This window comes from Apodemus sylvaticus, chromosome 1, assembly GCF_947179515.1.
Source record: "Apodemus sylvaticus chromosome 1, mApoSyl1.1, whole genome shotgun sequence".
Lineage (NCBI taxonomy): Eukaryota > Metazoa > Chordata > Mammalia > Rodentia > Muridae > Apodemus > Apodemus sylvaticus.
Genome location: NC_067472.1, coordinates 20,982,831 through 21,005,523, shown reverse-complemented (window position 1 = coordinate 21,005,523; position 22,693 = coordinate 20,982,831). Strand labels below are relative to the sequence as shown.

The 22,693-nt window shown below is 42.8% G+C and overlaps 1 protein-coding gene across 2 annotated transcripts in view; it reads left to right on the top strand.

The window, feature by feature from the left end:
- The first annotated feature begins 9,309 nt into the window (after positions 1-9,309).
- Positions 9,310-22,693, top strand: part of Entpd1 (ectonucleoside triphosphate diphosphohydrolase 1) — a 79,649-nt gene continuing 66,265 nt past the window's right edge. The window contains exon 1 of one of the 2 annotated variants that reach the window (XM_052186238.1): positions 9,310-9,451. In XM_052186238.1, coding sequence (XP_052042198.1) covers positions 9,436-9,451 — 16 coding nt within the window. In that variant the 5' untranslated portion in view covers positions 9,310-9,435. Of the gene's footprint in view, positions 9,452-9,829; positions 9,893-22,693 lie in introns of those variants that run through there. The other variant, XM_052186247.1, reaches the window with a different exon arrangement.

The following is a 22,693-nucleotide window of genomic DNA, read 5'->3' as shown; positions in this document are numbered from 1 at the left end:
CCTAGTATTGATTTTTAATTTGTGTGTATGTCTCTCTGTATGTGTGTGTGTGTGTGTGTGTGCGCATTTTTGTGTATGTGTGGAGGTCAGAGGACAACTTGTAGGAGTCAGTTTTCTCCTTCTACCTTGTGAATATCCGGGCTCAAGCTCAGGTCATCAGACTTGACAGGAAGTGCTTTTACTTTCAGAGCCATCTCATTGGCCCTGATAATATTATCAACTAAAGTCCGAGTCTGTTGTGATTTGAATGTGGAATACCCTTCGAAGATTCCCTGGCTGAAGGCTATACCTGGCCCCGAGTCCCCTTTACCTCTCTGCTCCCTCTCATGTGGTGCCTCACACCTCCATCTTGGAAATATTCAGAATCAGTGGTGGTTCATGGACTGGAAACTCAGGACCCCTGAACTTTTTTTTAGATTGTTTCTCTGAGCTCTTTGGTCACAGAGATAAGAAAAATCCAACACAAGATTTTTATTCATATTCCTTTAGCTTTTTTTTTGGTCTAAATGTCACATATTATTTTAATTTTTATTTCCATATTTCCCATAGCTGCTAAGAGTTCTCAGACTTTATTTTTTGAAGACTTTGACAGTCTGAAATAATTCCCATCAGGATCTGTTTGGAGCGGCCCTCAGTTGGGATAGCTGTTCTAAGTTTTACTCATAGTTAGCCTGGAATAAGTAGCCTGGAGTTAAGGAGGAAGAGCACAGAGATAAAGTTCCATTTGTGGGACATCATACTGATTGTGTACTGTCAACAGGGCTGGTTACCATCGCAGCTGGCACTCGGCTTGCTTCTCTTCTGTGCTGCAGTCTTTGGAAAGAAGTTACAGAGTGCATGAGGGGGTTTGACTTTGTGTCCGGGATAGCAGGGTACCTCTGTGAATTATTTTGAGTCCTTCTAAGCAGAAATGTGCTTGTCTTCTCCCATTTATTTATTTATATATTTAATAATTCACTTCTTTAGTAAATAGTCTATATTAGTATAGTCTCATAGATATTCATGTTACCGTTTGGATTATAACAGAGTCTGTTGTGCTGTTCAGATTGTTTCTGGCATATTGGGAGCTTTTTGGACCGGACCCTGTTTGCATTGTGAAGCACCTGTCTTTGCAAGTTTTAAAAAACACTTTTCAAAACATCACTTTGGGGCTGGAGAGATAGCTAAATGGTTAAGAACACTGGCTGCTCCCAGGTTCGATTCCCAGCACCCACATAGTGGCTCACATAGGCTGTCACCCTCTCCTGGCCTGTGCATAGTCACAGGCAGGCAAAGCATCCATACACATAAAATAAAAAGAAATTTCAAAATAAAACCCCACTTTGTGGCACTCTAAGATTCTTTAGGCACACCGTGTACATTGTCTGTATCCGGTCCCAGACTCAGCCATTTCTCAGAATACCTTTGGTTCTTTGTTATTGGAGACTGGCTTTTGAGGGGAGGGTCTGTGGGCAAAGCTTTGCTGCTCTTCAGACATCTTTGCTGATACTTTCAGCTGATGGTGCAAAGAAATCTGTATGTATTGTCAACCTAGCATGTATGAGCCATGGCAAATGTTTCTGTCTTTAGCCACACCCATTTCCATTCAGCTGAACATGAACTTGCATCGACTCCGCGTCCCGTCTTCTTCCTCGTGTATCATTTGAGTGCATTCTCCTTGTTTAAAACACTCCAAAGCTGCAGCATCAACAGTGAGGGACCTGCTCCCTGTGCCCAGCATCCACTTCCATGTTTGATTCCAGTAGAGTGAGCAGTGGCTGTGGAGGAATGTGCTTCTGTGCACTTCCTTCTGCTACTCGCTCGCTCGCCTTACAGCTGTCACTCAGCCCCAGGCTGACTTAAGCCAGGGCCCCTTTCTTTCCCACCATTCAGTGAAGTTGTTCCCATACTTTCCCCACAATCTACATTTTATTTTGGGATCTCTTAACCTTTTGAACTGTGTGTGTGTGTGTGTGTGTGTGTGTGTGTGTGTGTGTGTGTGTGTGTATAATGTTCATTCTTTGTGTATTAAGACTCTCTAAGTTTTGACAAATATATATTGTTGTGCAGATATCATTACACTATCATATGGGATAGTTTTGTGGTACTAAGAATCTTTTGTTATGCCCCAAGCTCAATTCTCAATCCTACCAAAACAAGAAGACCCATACACACAAATTCTGACTCACTCACTTATTTAAATCGTCTTCTTCTTCTTCTTCTTTTTAAAAGAGTCTCAGGCTACCACTAATGTGTTTGCTGTCTTGATAGGAATTTACCAGCTTGAAGTTTCAAACTTTAAATATTTTCAGAAGTTCTGGAGCCTGGTCTTGGTTGAGTTGCAATGAGTGCTTTCTTTGGAACTGAACACAGTTGACCCTAAAGACAGCACAGCTATTCTGCTAAGTGCTCCAGGCTGGTCTTAGCATGAGGCCACGCTTGGGTCACACAGTTCCCTTTGGAGGAACTGACTCTTCTGCAGCATCTAAAGGCATTTCCTAGTTCAGAGTTTCGGGACTCCTCCCTGATTCCCGTGGCATGAGCTTATTATCATGGGAGCAGAAGGACTTGCCAGCCCATCTTCTTCTCCGTTTTGCTCCCTGTTGTAATGGTGCCCCAGCCCTATGGCTGCTGACTGAATCTTTGAGATTACTTTAAATTTGGAAAAGGGGAGTGGAAAGACCTTGTGTCCTATATAAATGAAGAGACTTCTGTTCCTAGTCACCTCAGAAATCCTTGTGTTACTTCTGAAAAAAATACATAAAACATGTAAGTGGAGCAAGAGACGTAAGACAAGCAAACCTTTTTGTCCAACACACATTTAGACACAGATGAAGACCAAGGAACTCTGTTTCCTGAGTGTGAGCTGTGTGCCAGGGTGTCTTTTGGGTCTCACATTCTTCGTTTACCACCTCCCCACCCCATACTCCGTGATCCTCTTAAGTAGGTTTTAAAGCAAAGGCTTCACTAGTCTGTGTTATTTAAAAAATACCAAAGGCACACAACATTTTGGACACTGGAATACTGCAGAGTGTTTCAATATATTAACACATAACAAAGGCTTAAAGGATAAACATGGGCATTTGTGGAACTGGCAGAGTAAGCCATTTGCACAATAGTTACCCTGGGCATTTATTTTATGATACATAAAACCCGAGTACCTCTTTTTATGAGTTTTATCAAAGGACTACTGTTTTGATGGAGCCTTGGAAACAATATGGAGACCAGAATGCTCATTGTCCACTCAGTTCAACCAGCTGCCCCCCCTCCCCACCCTAGGGATGCAGAAACACTCAGTCTGATGACTCCTGCCCTATCCTAACTGGGTATGTGGAGAGCGCCTGTCAAGTCACACTGTGCATGCCCCATACGGGATGGAGTCTGACTTCTGTACCTACTGTTAAGTTCCACATCAAAAGAAAAGGAGATGTAATGTGGGTCAGTTTTGTGCCACAAATTGCACAGTGAATCTGCTGCCCTTGCTTCCCTGGGTGTTTCTTAGCTTTGACTCACTTAGTGCTCAATCACTTTTATCTTCCTTACAAATGATCTCTTGCTCTGACCACTGTACAGTGACATGATGCCATGTTCTGCTGTTGTGTTTTGTGAGATATGGTCTCTCTATGTAGTCTAGGCTGTTCTGGAGTTCTATGTAGACCAGGCTGGCCTTGAACTCATAGACATCTGCCTGCTTCTGTCTCTTGAGTGCTAAGATGAAAGACCTGAGTCACCATGCCAGGCTCAGGTTGTTTTGTGCTGATCATCTCGCCAGATTATAGTTAAAAAAATACAAAACTTGCCCTTGCCATGGTTAAACATTGCCACCTCTTGACCCCAAGCTGTTGGAACATATGGATAAGACTCGGTAAACTCTGAGCTGAATCTCTCAGTCCCACCTTTTAGCTGGTGCATATTATCAAACCAGTCCCCACTTATTGCCTAGAATCACGTTTTAAACCGTTTATTGCAGAAAATTTCAATCATTTAAATAAGAAAGAATAGTACTTCATTCTGTTTTAATTATCAACCTATCTGTTTGCATCTACCATGAGTCTCCAAAAGATAGACTTAAAGGTTGTAGCCATAGTGATATCATATTTAAGAATGAAAAACATACAATATTACAAAATATGGTCAATCAGTGTTCAAATATCCAATTCTCCTGGCTTTTTCCATTAAGGACAGAGTCCTGTTGTGTATCTAGGCTGGATTTGAACTTCAGATGTTCCAGCCTCAGCCTCCTGACTGCGGGGATTACAGGGGTGTGCCATCACAACTAGCAATCTAGTGTCTTGGTGTAATCTGTTGTGCTGGGCCATGGATTACCTTTGAAATGGTAGCTCTAGAAACTCATCCTCCTTTCCCCCCTCTTTCCCCTTCCTGCCCTTTTTCTTCTTTTACAAAACAGCTTTAGACAGAGTGTTCTATTCTTTCATCAGAAGGTACTCACTGAATGTCTGCCTCCTTTTGTGATGTAAACAGCCATCAATGATTATTACTTAAACACATGGTTTTATTAGTTGCCAGCAAAGCAGTGATAAACAGATGCTGCCAGGGGTATTCCTTTCTTGTCTGTAAGCCTTGGAAGAGGACTTTTCTCACGAGCCATTTGGTCGTCTGGTACAGTTTATGCAACAAAGACTCTGGAGTGTTGATATTTCCCCATCATAAACATTGGCCATATTGCGCATCTGATGAGTTCCAACCTCTTGTGGTTACTATTTCAATTGTTGCTACAACTTTTCCTATTTTGACTAATGGTATCTACTTGGGATTGGCCTCAAGTCATTCTGGTGTGGCCCTAGCGGTTTTGAATACCAGCCCTGCTTTCTGGTGTAACCAAGGCTTCAGACTCACATTCTCATATGCTTTCTGCCTTAGGCTTGGGGCTCAGCTATTTTTTCAAGGAGTCTGGTTTATTTTAGTGGGGAATAATAGCAAAGATCACAGTCTTGGTGGCAGGATCTATAAAGGAGGGTTCCTTGAAGAGGCTGTGTCCACAAAGACTGATGGACTTTAAACTGCAACGGAGTAGAGATGTTGGAATGCTATGGGTCCAGAGGTTGGTTATTTTATCCTGGGCTAGCTTTAGCCAGCCCGTACCCACTGAGTGTCAGAACTAACAACCTGTGACAAATAGATAAAAAACAAACACACACACAGACAAAACCCTTTGAATCCATTAACTTAGCAGACATTAGCCTCCACCAACCCAAAAGCTAAGAATACCAACAGATAGCATCTTGAGCCTAAAGAAAAGGTTCCCCTGTCTTGCTGTATCCACCTCTCTGATGTACTTACCAATATATTTTAACTTGTCTTGACTTATGACTTTCTTTGTTCCTATAATACTTTATATTATTTTATGTTGGAGGATGGAATTTGGGGCAACCTAAGTTTGTGTTCCTGAACCATGGTGACTAAAATGGCTCCAGAATAAACTCTCTTATTCCTTCTGGGATGAGAGTTGTGGGTCTCCCCATTCTCCCTGCTTCCCCCATTAGCAAATAGAAGGCAGTACTTCAGTGAATACAGGCAGGCATGCAGGGAGGAGTCCGTGGATATTTGTGAAGACGGCATTCAAGGCAGGAGGAAGAGCAGAGCACATCCCTGAGGCTGGACCAGAAGGAGCAAGAATCCAGTAAATTAGAACAATGGAACTGGAGCAAAGGCCACAAGGGGCCTGGCAGGAGGTTTGTTCTTCTTGTCGTGAGTTGGAGCCATTACAGAATTTCCAGCAGGGGAGTGATAGAATCCTTAGTTTTATCTGGGTATTGTGGATGCTGCTGGGTCGAGATTTTGTTGGCTGAGCAGAAAGCAGGAGACTGGTGAAGAAGCTGTCATGATTCAGCTGATAAGTGGTATAGTCTGGATAAATCCACAGCTGAAGAGGCTATGAGATCAGGTTATGGATATGTCTTGAAGGAGGAAACCACAGCATTGGCTGGAGGATTAGACATGCAGGGCTGGAGGATTAGACAAAAAAGAAGATTGAAATAGAACTCTAAAGTTTATGGGCTGAAATAGAAATGAGATTACAAAGCAGCATTATACTGTGGTCACATTTGATAAGGTGAGTGCAGTGGTTTTGTTTCTGTCCATGTGGCAGAAAGCAGAGACAGAGGTAGAGCAGGCCCAGAACTATTGAGTGAGGAGAAGGGGAATTTTATCTATAGATTATAAGGGCACGAGGATTCTTAAACACAGGAATAACATTATCAAGATACACATGGCAGGAATGGCAAGAAGCAGAACATAAATATTTGGTCACCAGTAAGATGTAGGCAGTTATAGTTTTACAGAACAACAACAATGACAAGTCGTAAGTCAAGACAAGTTTGAAATACATTGGTGATTATATCAGAGAGGTGGTTGGAGCAAGATAAGGGAAGCCTTCCTATAGGCCCCACATGCTATTTGATAACATTCTTAGCTTTATGGTTGTTGGAAGCTAGTGTCTGCTAAATTGATAGATTTCAAAAGGTTTTTATCTTTTCCTCACAGGTAGTGAGTTCTGACATACAGGTAGGCAAGGGATGGCTATTCAGGGAGCTAAAAGGTAGCTCACACCAAGGTAATTAGCCTCTGGACTTGTTACATTCCAGCTTACAGTTTCAAGAGGTCAAGCAGTCTTTGGGGTCACAGCCTCTTTCCAGGAGCCTTAGTTCACAGGAATGTGTCAATTAAGAGGGAGTGGCAGAGACCCAGGGAAGGCAAAGTCATGATCTGTGAAAAAGAGAAGAGGCACAGGCTGGTGGCATATTTGTCTTTTTAAATAAAAATAAAAACAAAAATGAAAACAGAACCAACCAAAATTGTGGGAAAAAATATATACAGCATAAAGTTGCCAGTATTGACCATCCTTGGCTTTTAGTTGAGCCTTGTTGAGATTGACAGTATTGACCATCCTTGGCTATAGTTGAGCCTTGTCGAGTACATTTGCATTGTTGAGCAACTAATCCCCAGAACATTCTCAGCTTGCAGATCTGAATTCTCTTTGCTCATTAAGTACCAGAACTTATCTTTAAGCATAGAAATGTAACTACTTTAGATAATAAGGGAGGAACTGACATGATGTAGGAAATTGAAGGTGTAGGAAAAATGAAATGCTTTTTCTAGGAACTTATGTTAAAAATACATTTCATCGGTAAAAGGAGAACAGGTATATTTAGCTCTAGCAACTTTCTTGAGTACCTTTCTTACTTTCTATTGTAAAAAAAGAAACAATAAAATTATAATGGTGAGTTTTGTTTTGTCCAGAAATAAAATTGAAATTTAAAGCAGTTTTCAGGCCTTTAAACAGTCACTTGTTTCCTTGCTGCCTCTTATGTAAACTACTCTCATGTGATTGGGAGATAACACATGTTCAACTATAACGACTTCCTGGTGCTAAGGAGCTGTGTATGCAGAACAACAGGATTAAACAGCACAGAGTGCTCTACCACCACAACCTAACTGTCTACCACCACCTCCTAACTGTGGTCAGGAGACTTGTGTAGGATGAGCTAGTGTGGTATGGAAGGCTGCTTCTACTACTATGTATTCAATTCAGGTGACCTTCAGTTTTTAAAAACAAATTATGTGTGGGAGAAGGGTATGTGCATTTGGGGAGCATTTATCAAGGTCACAGGACAGTTTGTGGGATTCTGAAGATCGAATTCAGGCTGTCAGGCTCCAAAAACACTTAACTACTGAGCCATCTCTCCAGACCTGAACTTCATATTTTTCATAGAGCACACATGCAGTCACAAAGCCACAAAGATTGCTGATAATTTACAAATGCCACATTATGTCACTTAAAAAACAATGTTATTATCATAGGACAATATCAAACCAATATTCATTATTAGGAATGCAGTTTAAACTGGCTCTAGAGAAGGCATTTATTGGAGTTTTCATTTAGTGTAATTCTTCTAAATGCAAGCTCCTATAGTTATGTACTGTTAAGTAAGATACAGAAAGTCTTGCTACACAGTTGAGGATTTATCAAAGTATCCAGAATTCACTGAGCACTTTCGGTGTGGCAGGCACTGCATTGTGCAAGGGAGCAGACATCTAAACTGAAAAGTGGGCTCCGTCCCTTTACAAATACACTGAAAGTGTAGCAGAGAACACATTTCCTTCAAAGCAATCTTCAGTGGTCACAAGGTAAATGATTTGGGGCAGAACTATGCCTAGCAGTATAATTAGCTCCAGACAGGAATTCTCTGCTATAAAGGAAATACAGAAAAAAAAAAAAAAAACAAGTAACAAACAAACAAATAACAACAAATCCCCCATGAACTAGGAATCAGAAGGCTGGGTCTACAGTCGGGCATTGTTGCTGTTCATTCATGAATTCAGCCACTCACTAGGTGTTTACTGAGGACCAGCACTGTGGGAGAATCTGGTGTTGGCATCTTCTGTTGGTGGTGAACAGGAGAGGTCGGCTCCATGCCTGTGGCATGTGAATAGGAGCAGGTGGCTTAGTTTTCCTGCTGTCATCTTGGGTTGATTCGATGCTGCAGGTCTTCTTCAAACCTCAAAGCTAAGGTTACAAACAGCCTTATAAGGAGAAGCTGTCCAAGTGGCTTTGGGATTTGAGGACTCACACCTTCCTCCCTCCCTTCAAACCTCTTCATTTCAAAACAAGTTCATAGTTCATCTGCATTTTGGTCGCCTTGCAAAGCCTGGGCGAGGCTATCTCTGTTCCTAGGGCTTTGGAGGTAAGGAAGTCAAAGCTGGAGAAGTGTTTGACATCTGTCATTTCACAGCTGGCAAGAGGTACCCAGTGAGCAGTTTACTCAGTGGTCCCATAAGGCTTTCCAGACAACTGTGTGGCTTTGCCTGCAGCTGCCCCCAGTGCCTGTGTTCTTCTCCAATGAGACTGAGAAATGATTGCTCATCAGGGGCTGGGAAGAGATCGGCTTTGTGCGCTAGGAAGAGCGTCTCTTCCTCCCACAGGTGTTGAGCATCAAGGCTACCAGCATTATAATTGCAGGACGCGGAGCCTTTCCTCTTTATTTCTTCCTCTTTTTTCTTTTTCTGTCTTTTAGTAGTAGTAGAAATGTCTTTTTCAAGGGAGAAAAATAGACTGTCCGTAACAGAGAGGGTGAGAGATCTATAAAGGAGGAAAAGAAGAAGGGAAGAGGAAGGAGCGAGTGACTTTTGAACACATACTACGTCAAGCCTAGGAGAAAGAAATGACAACCCCGGTGAGCTTTCGAGTAACTAGGGAAATGGACTGCCCGCTCCTCTCCCAATCTGTATTTCTAGTCAATGAAAAAGTCGTCGGGTTTGAGGTTCCTTCCGAAACCGGGCTGGCTAATTTAGCCCCTCCCACAAGCCCTAGGGTCTGTTATATCTCTGAACCGTGAGTACCTCTCTCACAGAAAGCCACCACAGCAAGCAGAGGCAGCCAAAACAAAAACACCCAAGACAAACGAGGGAAGAGGAAGAAAACAAAAGCTGACCCTTATGGAAGATATAAAGGGTAAGACCTGAACTGATTTCATCCAAATCCTTCAGGGGAAAAAAAAAAGCCCAGACCTAAAGCATGTACTTGGAAGAGCCAAGGGCAAAGCGCCTGAATGAACTCTCCCACTCTCCAGAGCGAGGCAAAGAAAGCTTTGGGAAGCAGAGGAGCTCAGGGCTGTAGTGCTCTTGAGTAGGCTGGAGTTGATGAATATTCATAATTAATTGGTATGCAGATGTGTTTTTTTTAAAGCGGCAAGTGACTGTTTTTTTTAATTCTCTAGTACCTAAAGAGGCAGCTGCTTCATCTACAGTCTGGAGTCATCTAGTGTTGCTTTGGGTCCCTGGTTTGCAGATGTTGGGTTCTGCGTGTAGATTTGTTTTGTTCGAATTTCCTGCGTTCTTTCCCGCTGGGACTTTAGCAAAGACTCCGCTTCTTCTCTGCGGGGAGTTTGGACAGGCAAGTTAATGTGGCAAGAGGCTGTCACAACAGTACCCCAGAGTGCGTGCTGTAAAATGCTGTAAGCGTCTGGAGCTGTGTGGGGGAGTGTGCTCGTCCCCGAGCGGGAGAAAGGGGTGGAGGGAGGAGAGGAAGAGTTCCTCTTAAAAGAGCAGGTCAGATCCAGATCCGACTGACCACGTTAATTAGATTTTGCCTACGAAACTACAAGGGCAGACTGGTTTGCACAAATGGTGTTCAGTCTCTGCCTTTTACCTCTTTTGGGCATTTTCTGCCAGGACGGAGAGCCAGCTGCTTGCTAGTCCTTGGGAGCCAGGAACAAAGGGGGAATGCAGGGTCGCGAACCTACTTCTGTCGCCAGCTTCTAACAGGCTCACAGATTTCTGTCACATAGGTTGCAGAGGGACTAGAGAACTAGCAGATTTCTTCCTAAGTACCAAAGCTGCGTGGTTTACTAACGCTTTATTTACTGTGTGCTGGGACCTGGGCTCCTTTTCCCTTACGTGCTGCACAGCTTCCCTCTCATCATCCATATAAGGTAAGTGCTGTCCGAATCACCTCCATTTCCCGGAGGATTCAGTGCAGGAAGTAAGAGTAACTCACCTTGGGATCCTGTACTTCAAAAGCTGCAACTGTAGACGCAGGCAAGGCGTCTAGGAAACGGGTGGGGGGAGCCTGGATTACTGGATTCTAGGCTTGTGAATCTCTTAAACTAGTGGGGAGGAGACTGGTGAAATCTAGTCTGTGAAGGAATTTGTATTTAGTAATGAAGTCGAAATCACCAAATCTCAGTTGGTGTTAAGGGTCATTCCTTCCGGAGAGAGACAGACATTGCTATTCTGTACGGTCTTTTACGAAAGAGAGGGTCTGAGGCTTGGAGAGGTTGGACCGCATGAATCAGACGTCTAGGTGTCAAAAAGTCTAGATCTAACCAGAGCGCCTCTACTTCTGGTTTCTCTTCTGAACATGTGTCCCCACCCCCAGCTAGTGCTCACCAAGCCACTTTCAGTTCCCCAGGGACTTGATCTTGCCTCCTGCTCAGCCAGCTGCAAGGCACTTTCCTCCATCTTGGAGGCCTAGCTGACCTTTTTCTTCTTTATCCCGGAGCCAGTCCACCTGAATTCCAGCTCCACTGGTTTTGTTTTTTCCTGTGAGCCTCAGCTGTCTCACCTGTGAAGTGGAGAGAATAACATCTGCCCCACAGCTGTAAGGACCAAGTAGTGATCGACGAAGTTCCTAATGCAGGCTGTGTGCTCAATAAACACAGACTGCTGCTCTCCCTCCCAGATTGTTCTTGAAGTTTGCTCTCCTCTCCCGATAAGCCTTCTCCCATCCTTCGGCCTAGTTTGATGGTCTTAATTGATGTGACTTCATGCCTTCGGCCTAGCTCAGAACCTGCCTTGGCCTCCTCAACCTTTGCTGTTTAAGGTGGCACTCATCACGTTCATTTTCCTTCCCTCTATTGACACGTTCAAGCCTGCGATGCCAATTTCTGGATTCATCTTTGGGTGTATGATACCCAGTGCACCTTTATTATTATTATTATTATTATTATTATTATTATTATTATTAGTTTTAGTTTTAGTTTTATTATGTCTTAAAAGGAATAGCCTCTTTGTTGTCCAGGCAGGTAGAGTGGTGTCAGGCCTCAGTATGACAGAGGGCAGAAGGCAGCTGGGTGCTCGTGAAGTGGCCTCGGGAGACGCGGTTCTGAAGGCCTCAGGGGGAACATTGAGCTGGGTCACTGATCCAGTAAGAGCCACAAGACAAGTCCATGGCTTGGGTTTGGGCTAGAAGTTTTACCCATGAGGTCCTCAACTGGTCTCTGATGTCCTTATTGTGAAGCAGCCCGTAAGCCACAAGGACAAGTCCCTGAGGTTGACATCGTCTCAGAGGAGATGCTGTGCTCGGTCTAGAGGGTGCTCCTTAGGCTTCTGCCCGAGTCCAGAAGGTTCTGGTCAGCCACCAGCACCCTGAGCTCCTTAGGGGCACTCGATCAGTATCTAAAAACCTATTATTATTGTAGTTGATGTTCATTCAAGAGTCAGAGGGCTTACAAGGGAACTCTGAATTAGCCATAGGGCTTCCCTCACTTTGATGCATATAACTCCTGTGCAATCCACAAACATCTTTCTCACTAGATACTCTGAAAAACAAAATACCCCTCTCTAGGCCGATGGTCTTTTTTTTTTTTTTTTTTTAAAGATTTATTTAGTGTGTGTGTGTGTGTGCTGTCTTCAGACACACCAGAAGAGGGCAACAGATCCCATTATAGATGTTTGTGAGCCACCATGTGGTTGCTGGGACTTGAACCCAGGAAGTCTGGAAGAGCAGCCAGTGCTCTTAACCACTGAGCCATCTCTCGAGACCCCAGTTTGATGGTCTTAATTGATGTGACTTCATGCTAAGACACCCAGTTTGCCCCATACAGCTCGAGATGAACTTCAACCTCTAGTCCCCACTTAGGATGTTTTTAGATGTGTCCTAGCGTACCTTTGCTGTCTTTGAACAAAACATCTGTTTTGATAAATAGCATCTCTCTAGTCCTACTTTATAGAAATTTTGCTGTCTGAAGCAGTGTATTGTGGTAACAAAAGAAAATCAAACACTGCAGAGTCTGGCCCTGGGTAAAATCATAATGTACATTGTTGTTCCCAGCACCTCTCCCCCTTCTTCTTCCTGGCATACCTTCAAAGCAATTTGACAAATACTGTTTGTCTGCCAGTTGTAAGTACCTATGCCAGCTCCTTGGGATATAAACAGTTTGCACATGATGTAGAAGGGAAAGGAGACATATGAAACCAATTCTAATAGAAGCCAGATTCTGTCAAGTGCTAATAATAGCTACCATTGATTATTATGTGCCAGACGCTGTAATGGTTCATATATATTGTCTCATATAATATTCACAACAACTCTTTGGTATTGATTTATGAATGTCACAGTTATAGAAAGAAGTCACTTAGCCAAAGTCACACAACTGGTAAGAGGCAGAAGGCACATATTTGACCATGTGGTCAGTCTGCAAAGCTTGACTTAATAAATGAGTCCTTCCTCCTGAGAGCCACAGGACCAGTCCACAGACAGGGCCACAAGGAACACAGCTCAGAGGAATGAGTTCTCAGAACATGTCTTAAAGAATGAGCTGCTTTCAGCTGGACTTGCAAAGATAAGTGACATGCAGTGCCCACAGAAAGCCCCTTCCTTCCCCAGTCAACAGCGCCAAAGGAACCTTTCTTTTTGTTAAAGTTGCAGCCTGAGCTGAAGGGTAAAAGCCTTTTTCCAGGATCTGAGCAGGGATCTATTTGCATCTCATCCGGTAGATTTAAAGGCAGAACTGCAGGCTTGAGTCTTGGCCATGAATTTGGGATTACCAGTCATGCAGTTAAATAAACATTTGCAGAGTGATCAGCTGCACATTGAATGATTTCCTTAACCATGATTTCTGTGCATAGTAATGGAGTGAGTGGTGAGGTGTATCGGGCCGCATGCGTTTGTGTTGTTTCTCATTGGCTAAATCACTTTTTCAGAGTCTTTCTCTCCCCTGAGGTGTTAGGGTTGCTTCTCTGCTCTGTAATCAGTAGCTGTGACCAAGGAATGAGTCTTTAATTCAGGTGTGCTGGCTCAGCCTGTATAGGGTGATGGCAAGGCCTGTGGAAAAATTGTGCAGAGTTTATTCCTTCAAATATTTTGGGGAAAGGCCAAAACCAAGAGTAGTCCTTGTGGTGAAGAATCATCGGACATTTTGATGATTTGACAGCAGAAAGAGGGGAGGCATGAGCTTTGTTTTTGTCACGTGTGTGTGTGTGTGTGTGTGTGTGTGTATGTGCATGTATATAAGTGTGTGTGTCTCTCTGTGTATATTTCTGGGACTGTGTTTCTCAGACTTTAAATCCAAGCATCACTGAAGATCTTAATATTCAGAGTCTCCTTCAGAAGCTCTGGGTGAGGCTGAGGTTCTGCAGACACCGACCCTCCCAGACAAGGTGGCCTCTAGGACCACCCTGACTGGCAATGCTATAAGATCATGCATGTCTTAGTCTCTGCTTATTTTGGTATCGGTAGATCTGCCCCTCCCCTTCTTAACCCTATACTCTCTGAGCTGCTATGTGAAGCCAGTAATTTGCTGTGCCATTGCAGAAGAACGGGAAGCCTGATTCATTTATAGGTGCAGAAAAATACATGCCTCACAACCAGAGTTTCTGGCCTCTAGTTTGCTATGAACTAGGAACAAGTGTGTATCTTCAGCACGCAGCCCACTGCAGAACAGAAAGGCCTTCTGTTAGAGTCCTTAAATATTTTCACCTTTAAGATTTATTACTTCTAAGTGTGTATGTGTGTGTGTTTGGGTAAGTGTGTGCATGAGAGCACAGGTGCCCTTAGAGGCCAGAGGCATTGGACCACCTGGAGCTGAAAGTCCAGGCAGTCATGAGCCACTGACACAGGTGCTGGGAGTGGAACTCAGGTCCTCACCAAGAACAGCTCCTAAGAGCTCAGCCATCTCTCCAGCCCGTTTTCAACTTTTCCCTGTTTCCCCAGAGTTCCCAGGTTCCCTCAGCTTCTCTCATTCTCCCCTTTCAGCCTGACCAGGGCCAGAATCCTGTGCTGAATCTAGGAGTATCAGGGGAGCTGGGGGTTGCAGGGACTCAGGGCTCCGAATTTGGGCACAGCACGCCAGGCCCACCCTATGTCTGCACTGCATGCACAGAGTGGGAACGATCCTGGTTGCAAAGACAGGACAATGGATTCAGAGAGGAATGCCGAGGCTTCCTTAGGTCTGGAGAAATGAAGCTGTGGAAGAGGTTGTCTGACCAGCGCATAATTTACACTTTCTGTCCTGTATTATCAAAGTGGTGAGAGACCAAATCATAGGACCTGCCCAACACAAAGAGGTGTATCCATTGATTTAAAAACATTTTTATGTAATAAATTTTTGACCTAGACAAAAATCACCACACACACACACCCTGACCCCAGACAAGGCTTGAGGCTCCTGGTGTTGGAATTATAGGCATGTGTCACCAAGCTTGGCAAAAATGCTTTATAAAAGGAGACAATAAGTAACAGTGACATTTCAAAACAAAATGGAGGAAAATAGATTAATGCCTTTGAAATAGAACACAAGAAAGTAGAAGGAAATGTGAAGGAATGTAAGGAATTGTTTTTTGTGGTCGAAATTCAAGGAATGATTTCAGAGATGTTTCTTTTGGCCTCATACAGAGTACTCGTACAGTTTTGCCCAGGGCCCACGCGGATGCTCGTGCTGTATTGCATGCCGTGAGAACTCCATGTAACCCCATCAGGATGAGGAGAGGCCCTTGAGAAGCTGACCGGGCCACCCCTCTCATCTCACCTTTACTTGGTACTGCCTTAAAACTCGTGATACAGTTTTAAACGCTGGCTTTTAGTGAGGGTGTGATTCACAAGGGTTGTGCGTTTTGTAGCACAGCCCTGGTTAGCACACATTTTATCGTCACCCAGCTGATTTAACAATTCCCATCGTTTGCAACACCCTCAATAAACTTCAGCGCAGGAGCCACTGCCTCAGGTAGGGTTGCGCCTGTGAGGATGGAATTCCAGAAGTGGGAGTTCTAGTTTAAAGCCTGTGAACATTTTCTGAAACTCTAGGTTGCCATTGCTATGTTGCCTGTCCAAGGTCCAGTTGGTTGCCAAGGCGCGGGCCCTTTGTGCTCATGGACACTTCCTGTTTCCCAGCATCCTTAGCAGCATTAGTGATTGGCTAAGAAAATAATTGCATCCTCTTTAAAAGTCTTTGTAATTCTTCAGTTTCTAGACGTCTTTATTTCGCACAGTATGCTTATTCTTTTGCATAATGACCATGTCCTTTCCTCATTTATTACTAATTTGCATTTTATGTTTTTAATTTAATTTCTGTGAATGCTTCATCACTAAAGATATTCAACTTTCTGCAGTACTTGCAATAGTTTTGTGGAATGTGTTCCTAGTGTCTTCATAATATTTTATAGTGTTTTTGTGAAGTGATCCAATGCATTTTTATACACAGCTTTTTGTTTGATACTATATTTTTATTGCCTTTTTAACCGATATAATGGTTTAAGTTCTAAAAAAATTTTTGTTTAGATATTATTAAGTTTTTATTTGCTTCTTGATGGTTAGAGAATATGGCTTTATAATACTTCAAATATCATTGTAAATAGATATATGGTGAAGTTTTCAAAACCTATGAATACTTATGGATATATTACTTTTAAAATATAAGATTGATAATAATCAGTTTAAAATTTTAATTTATGTTGTAATTCATCTTCAATTATAATTTTCTCCCAAGTGAAATTACAGTTTGTGGATATTCAGTGTGAATGTGTGTGCATGTGTACACACGTGTGTGTGTGTGTGTGTGTGTATGCAGATGTAGTCAGAGGCCCAAAATTCATGCTGATGTCTTCCTTAAAAATTGTCAGCCTTTTACCTTAAGGCAGAGTTTCTGGATGAGCCAGAAGCTTGCTGGTTGACTGGCCAGTCAGCTCTCAGTATCCACCTGTCCCTGTTGCTCAAGACAGGCAGTCCCCCCAGCTATGTCTGGCTTTTTACATGGGTGCTGGGGATTTGAACTTAGGTTCCCAGGCTTTCAGAGCCAGCACTCTATCTACTGAGCTACCTTTCTAAGCCCAGACTTCAAGTACTTTGAGGGAATAAATGGTTTGTGCTAATTTGTGACAGCAGCCATTATTAGGACTCTAATATGGCAAATATTTAAAAAGTGGGTATGAAATTGCTTTAGGTACCATATATATGGATTTGGGTCATAAACTGTTCTAATCTCTTTACAGATGTTAATTTAGTTTTGAAACACCACCAGAGATTGGTGCTACTTAATTTGGCTGTTTTACTAATATTTGAGTGATGCAGTAAGCTACTTTCCTAATGCCTCTCTCAGTTGGGAAGTGTGGAGTTCAGACTCAAGTCCTGGGCATTGGCCTCATTATCATTTGGAGCTAGGGTTCACATACTATATGACTCATGCACTTGAGATCTACGGTTCAGTTGCTGCTAGTATATTTACACAATTGTGGATGATTGTCACAATCAATTTCAAACATTTTATCATTTCAAAGCCTCTGTACCCACTAGTAATCACTCCCATTTCCTATCTGTTGCCATACCCTCACCCTCTTCCAAGTCTTAGGCTCGCACGGTCTAGTAGTGAGCATGTAGCTCTGCCTGTTCCACCTGTGTCCTGTCTATTACAGTCCATGTTGTATCACATGTTAGCCACCTGCCATCACTCAATTGATTTGCAGGATGTTTCATATCCTGCTTTTTGACATGAAGCATGGTACTTTGAATGTGTTTGAATAAACTTTTATGTAGGCAATACCTTTAATTCCCATAGGGATAAACCTGGAGTGGGATTGTTCAGTAGTGTCTATGTCTACTCATTTGAGGCACAGATAGACTATTTAGCAACGTAGGTGTGCTATTTTACATTCCAGAGTGTGGTTTCTAATGTCTCTGCATGTGGTCAGTACTTGTCATTGTCTGTCATTGGTTAGAGCCTTCCTAACAGGCAGAGTGGTGTCCGTGTGCTTCGGGTCTTGTTTCTAGTGGTTGATGCTGTTCTTCATGAGATCTCTAGGGAGTTGTGCATCTTCTTTGGAGAAATGTCCTTTTGGATTGTTTGCCAATATTTTAAAGTTTGACTTTTTATTATTGAGTTACAATGATTCTTTATATATTCCTTTTGTTCAACTGTATGAATTTAAAAATTCTTCTGTATTCTGGTTATCTTTCAATTTTTTTCAAAAAAACTTTTGCTACATAAAAGTTTTACATCTTCCCCCCCCCACCCCTCCCAGGCAGGGTTTCTCTGTATAGCCTTGGCTGTCCTGGAACTCACTCTGTAGACCAGGCTGGCCTCGAACTCAGAAATCTGCCTGCCTCTGCCTCCCAATTGCTGGGATTAAAGGCGTGAACTACCATTGCCCGGCAAAGAACTTGATATCCAGTTCATATTTTCGTCAGTATCTTGTGGTTTTGATGTAATATCTAAGAACTCGGCACCTAATCCAAATCCATGAAATCATTTATGCCTGTGATTTTAGTTATTTTATTTTGTGTGTTTATTTTGCCTGCATATCTGTGCACCACATACATGTGGTGTGCAAGGAGGCCAGAAAAGGTCATTGGATGCCCTGGAACTAGAGTTGCAGATGATTGTGATCTGCCACTTGTGTGCTGGGAATCGAACCCAGATCCTCCGAAAGAGCAGCAAGTGTCCTTAATTTCTAGGCATCTCTCCTATATTTCTTCAGCATTTTTAAAGGTTTTTATCCTATATGTGGGTTTTCGATCCTTTCTGGCTTTCTCTTCTCTCCACCCTTCTTCTAGAATATCCAGTGGCCCCAGGCTTGTTTGTTGAGAAGACTGTTGTTTTCCTTGGTGAATTGCCTTGGTATGTTGAGAACACAAAAGAGTCTGTTTCTGGAGTCTCAGTTCTGACCACTGAGCTTTCATCCCATCTCTGCTCCAGACTGTCTTGGCCACTATAACTTTATCGGGACCTTCACAACAGAAGTTTGAGTTCTCTAGTTTTGCTTTTCCTTCTCAAGATTGTTTCGCTATTATGTGTCCCCTGAATTTTCAATGGATGTTAGAACCATCTTGTTCATTTCCGAGAAGAAGCTGCTTCAGAGAGAGTTGGATAAGGGTTATGCTGAGCATAGATGTGTTTGGAGAAGGTTGCAATCTGAAAACTTTCAAAAACTGAGGCTGCAGCTCAGTGGTAGAGGGCCTATGAGCTCAGGGCAGTCTCTCTACTGCAGTGTAAAGAGATGAATGAATCCTATGGCCTCTTATCCACAAACAGGTGGTGGCTCTTAGTTTATTTGCATCTTTAACCTTCTCCAGTAACATTGTTTACAGACCACAGGTTTCAGGTTCCTTTGTCAAATTTATTGTAAAGTTTCTCCGCTCATTTTGATGTCTTTGTAAGTATAATTGGAGCCAGGGGCAAACTATTAACCTCAGTGATTCTGAGGTGGAGGCAGGCAGGTCTCTGTGAGTTTTTCGGTTCATGTACACTGTCCATCTTTATTTCCAATGCATCTATTTCCCCATTTAACCACTGGCCTCTGAAGTGAATGTTCACTGTGCTTATGGTGGAAGAATTGAAGCAGTCTATACTTGTTTTTGCTTACCTTTCTCTTTTGACAAAACCTTTGCTTATTCATCGTCATGTATACAGCTTCAAAGATGTGGGTGATAAATATCTTACTTTTAAATCTGTGGGACGTTGAGAAGAAAAGCACCCTGCTTTTAATCATATGTCCATATTGAAGCACAAGTGAGCAACTTTGATGTTAATATGAAGATAGGACTTAGGAGGAGCACCTGCTTCCTGTGTCTTTGTATTTTGTCTTAAATGTTTAATCTGTGCATGTTGTCAACATCAGTACTGAGAGCATAGTGATCATCCACAGTGGCCATCAGTACTGAGAGCACAGTGATCATCCACAGTGGCCATCAGTACTGAGAGCATAGTCGTCATTCACAGTGGCCATCAGTACTGAGAGCACAGTCATTGTCCACAGTGGCCATCAGTACTGAGAGCACAGTGATCATTCACAGTGGCCATCAGTACTGAGAGCATAGTGATCATCCACAATGGCCATCAGTACTGAGAGCATAGTCGTCATTCACAGTGGCCATCAGTACTGAGAGCACAGTCATTGTCCACAGTGGCCATCAGTACTGAGAGCATAGTGATCATCCACAGTGGCCATCAGTACTGAGAGCATAGTCGTCATCCACAATGTCCATCAGTACTGAGAGCATAGTGATCATCCACAGTGGCCATCAGTACTGAGAGCATAGTCGTCATTCATAGTGGCCATCAGTACTGAGAGCATAGTCATCATCCACAGTGGCCATCAGTACTTGGAGCACAGTCATCATCCACAGTGGCCATCAGTACTGAGAGCACAGTCATTGTCCACAGTGGCCATCAGTACTGAGAGCATAGTCGTCATCCACAGTGGTCTTCCTCTTTAGCTATTACAGACTTCTCTCTGAAGTAATGTGCTGGCATTCACTGTGATTCTTTTCTCCCAATGCTGTCTGTGTTCTTGAGTTCTTAATCTGGGCTCTCTTCACAATGATCAATCTTCGCAACATAATAAATTAGTTTTCCAGAAAGATGACCATTGTGCAGAAGAGCAGCATGCTGTCTTCAGAACAGAACTCTTCATCACTTTGTCCCTGGGGAAGTTCCTCTGCTGTCTTGGGAAAGATGAAGCTGTAGAGAAGCTGAGGACAACTGTGTTTCCAGTTTTGTTTGTGGCAAAGTAGCTGAGGATAGACTTCCTTATTTAGATTGGCCTAGGATAACCCTGCTGTTTTCCAAATGCCGCTGTTCTTGGGGACGAGGAAACCCTCCCATCTTCTCTTTGCTCACTGCCCTCTCCCTTTATTTTAACTTTGCAAGAGTTTATTATTTGGATGTCTTTGAATTTCATCGTTCTTAATTTCTTCTTTATGCTTTTCCCCTTCACTTATTTTCCACCATATTCCAAGAGTATTTTCCTGAGATTTTCCTCTACGCCATTCAGTTTCCCTTAACTAGTGCCAACATCAAATTTGATTCAGCTGCAGTGATTTTTGGCTTCCATGGAATTTTTTTTTTCTCTCATAGCAAGATTCTCTCCTATCCAGTTGAAATTAAAAATTTCCCTGTCTGTCATCCTTTATATCAATTTACCAATGGAGGTGATATTCTCCTCCATTTTTACCTTTATTGCAAATACTTATTTATCTATCTATCTGTCTATCTATCTATCTATCTATCTATCTGTCTATCTTATGTATATGGGTGCTTTGCCTGCATGCACATCTGTGCACCATGTGCATAGCCCCTGGGGGTCAGAAGAGGGTATTGGATACCCCACAACCAGGGTTACAGATGGCTTTACCATGTTACAGATGGAGTTACCATGTGAGTTCTGGGAATTGAACCCAAATCTTTCTCTGGAGGAATGGTTGGTACTCTTAACCACTGAGCCATCTCTCCAGCTGCGTTGTTTTTAAAAAAATATATGTCTTTTTTGTTGTTGTTGTTGTTGTTGTTTGAGACAGGGTTTCTCTGTGTAGCCCTGGCTGTCCTGGAACTCACTTTGTAGATCAGACTGACCTCGAACTCAGAAATCCATCTGCCTCTGCCTCCCAAGTACTAGGATTAAAGGCGTGTGCCACCACTGCCTGGCTAAATCTTTTTTTTTTTTAATTGGAAGAAAAGAGGCTCCTTAAAAACAAAACAAAACAAAACAGTACATGTATACAAATGTGTCTTCACTTTATGTTAAGATTTAAATAGGTTTTGGAAGAAAAGAGGCTCCTTAAAAACAAAACAAAACAGTACATGTATACAAATGTGTCTTCACTTTATGTTAAGATTTAAATAGGTTTTACTGGAGATTTACTTCCAACAAACCTGAGAGAGGACTGGAATGGATGGTTTTCCCCAGCTACCAGGTTCGAATCATCTCTTTGACTTTCTTCTAGTTTTAAAGGCATTCTTGTTGAGTCTCTTTTCCTAAGCTTTTTCTCTTCTTGACCCTTCCTTAATGTGGTGTTTCCCAAGGTATCATTTTTCACTATCCTCTGTCTTTACTTTCTGTACTGCAGGACTCAGTTACACTGAACCACTAACTCTACATCCCAATTACAACTCCTTTTGTCTCTCCATCTCTAAGATCTATGTCCAAATTCCCAGCAACCATCAGAATACACATGCCTTACCTGATGTCTTATAAACTTCTCAAGTTTAGACTATCCAAGATATTTTTACCTGTCAAATGTACTCTTTCTCTCTCTCTCCAATTCTCAGCCTTCTTCATAAATATTTATTGACCCAACCACCTAACATGTGGCTTAAGATAAGTTTTGACATCTTTCTTGCCCTCTCTCCCAGGAAGCCACTCAATCTGTTACTTCTCCAACTCCACTTCAGAAACACTGCCAAAGCTAAACCCTTCCTGCCCGTTCCTCTTTCCACACTCTACTGTGTGACCGTCTCATCCTGTGCTTACTGCGACATTACTGTAGATGCCTAAAGCTAACCCCTCCCAGAACTGCCCCCTAACTGGTTGGTTCATTCTTAGAATGTCCCTAGAGTAATCTCTTGTGGCCACTGAACAGGATGACAACATAAACACCAAGTTAAAAGATCACACTTTCCCATAGTCTTATAAAAATCTACTTGTGTATCCAAAAGGAAATATATTTTTGAAAAATGAAACAACTCTATAGTAAGATGAAGAGATCACAGCAGTGACTGTCATGGCCTCATCGGCGGCAAGATGGATGTGCAGGAGCAGGTAAAGCAAGGGCTCAGTGATCCTCCCGGCATGGATAAACTTGGAAACAACAGAACACACCACGACAGAAACATAGCATAGTGTGAACATGACAGGAGGAATGAAGGAATATCTGGGGAAGCCTCTGGTGTCTTATTTTTGTTCCTACCCCCACCCTCCACAAGTTGGCAGCCGTGTCTGAGGTACAAAGAGACCTAAGCTCCCAGGACAGCCTCAGGATGGGGATAGGACAGGGGAGGAGCTCAGGGCCTGGCTCCACACAGGCCTGTTCTCTCTGAGGAAGAGGTAAAGCCAAAGTATGGCCCAAGAGGGGACCCTCCTAGACATATTAAGCCTCTGAACAACAATACTGACAGAACTGAGAGCCTAGTCTCTCTGTCCTCTGAAACACAGAAACATGCCAAGATGACTTTTGCTGTCTGTCTTGGAGCAGAGTAAGCCATTCTCT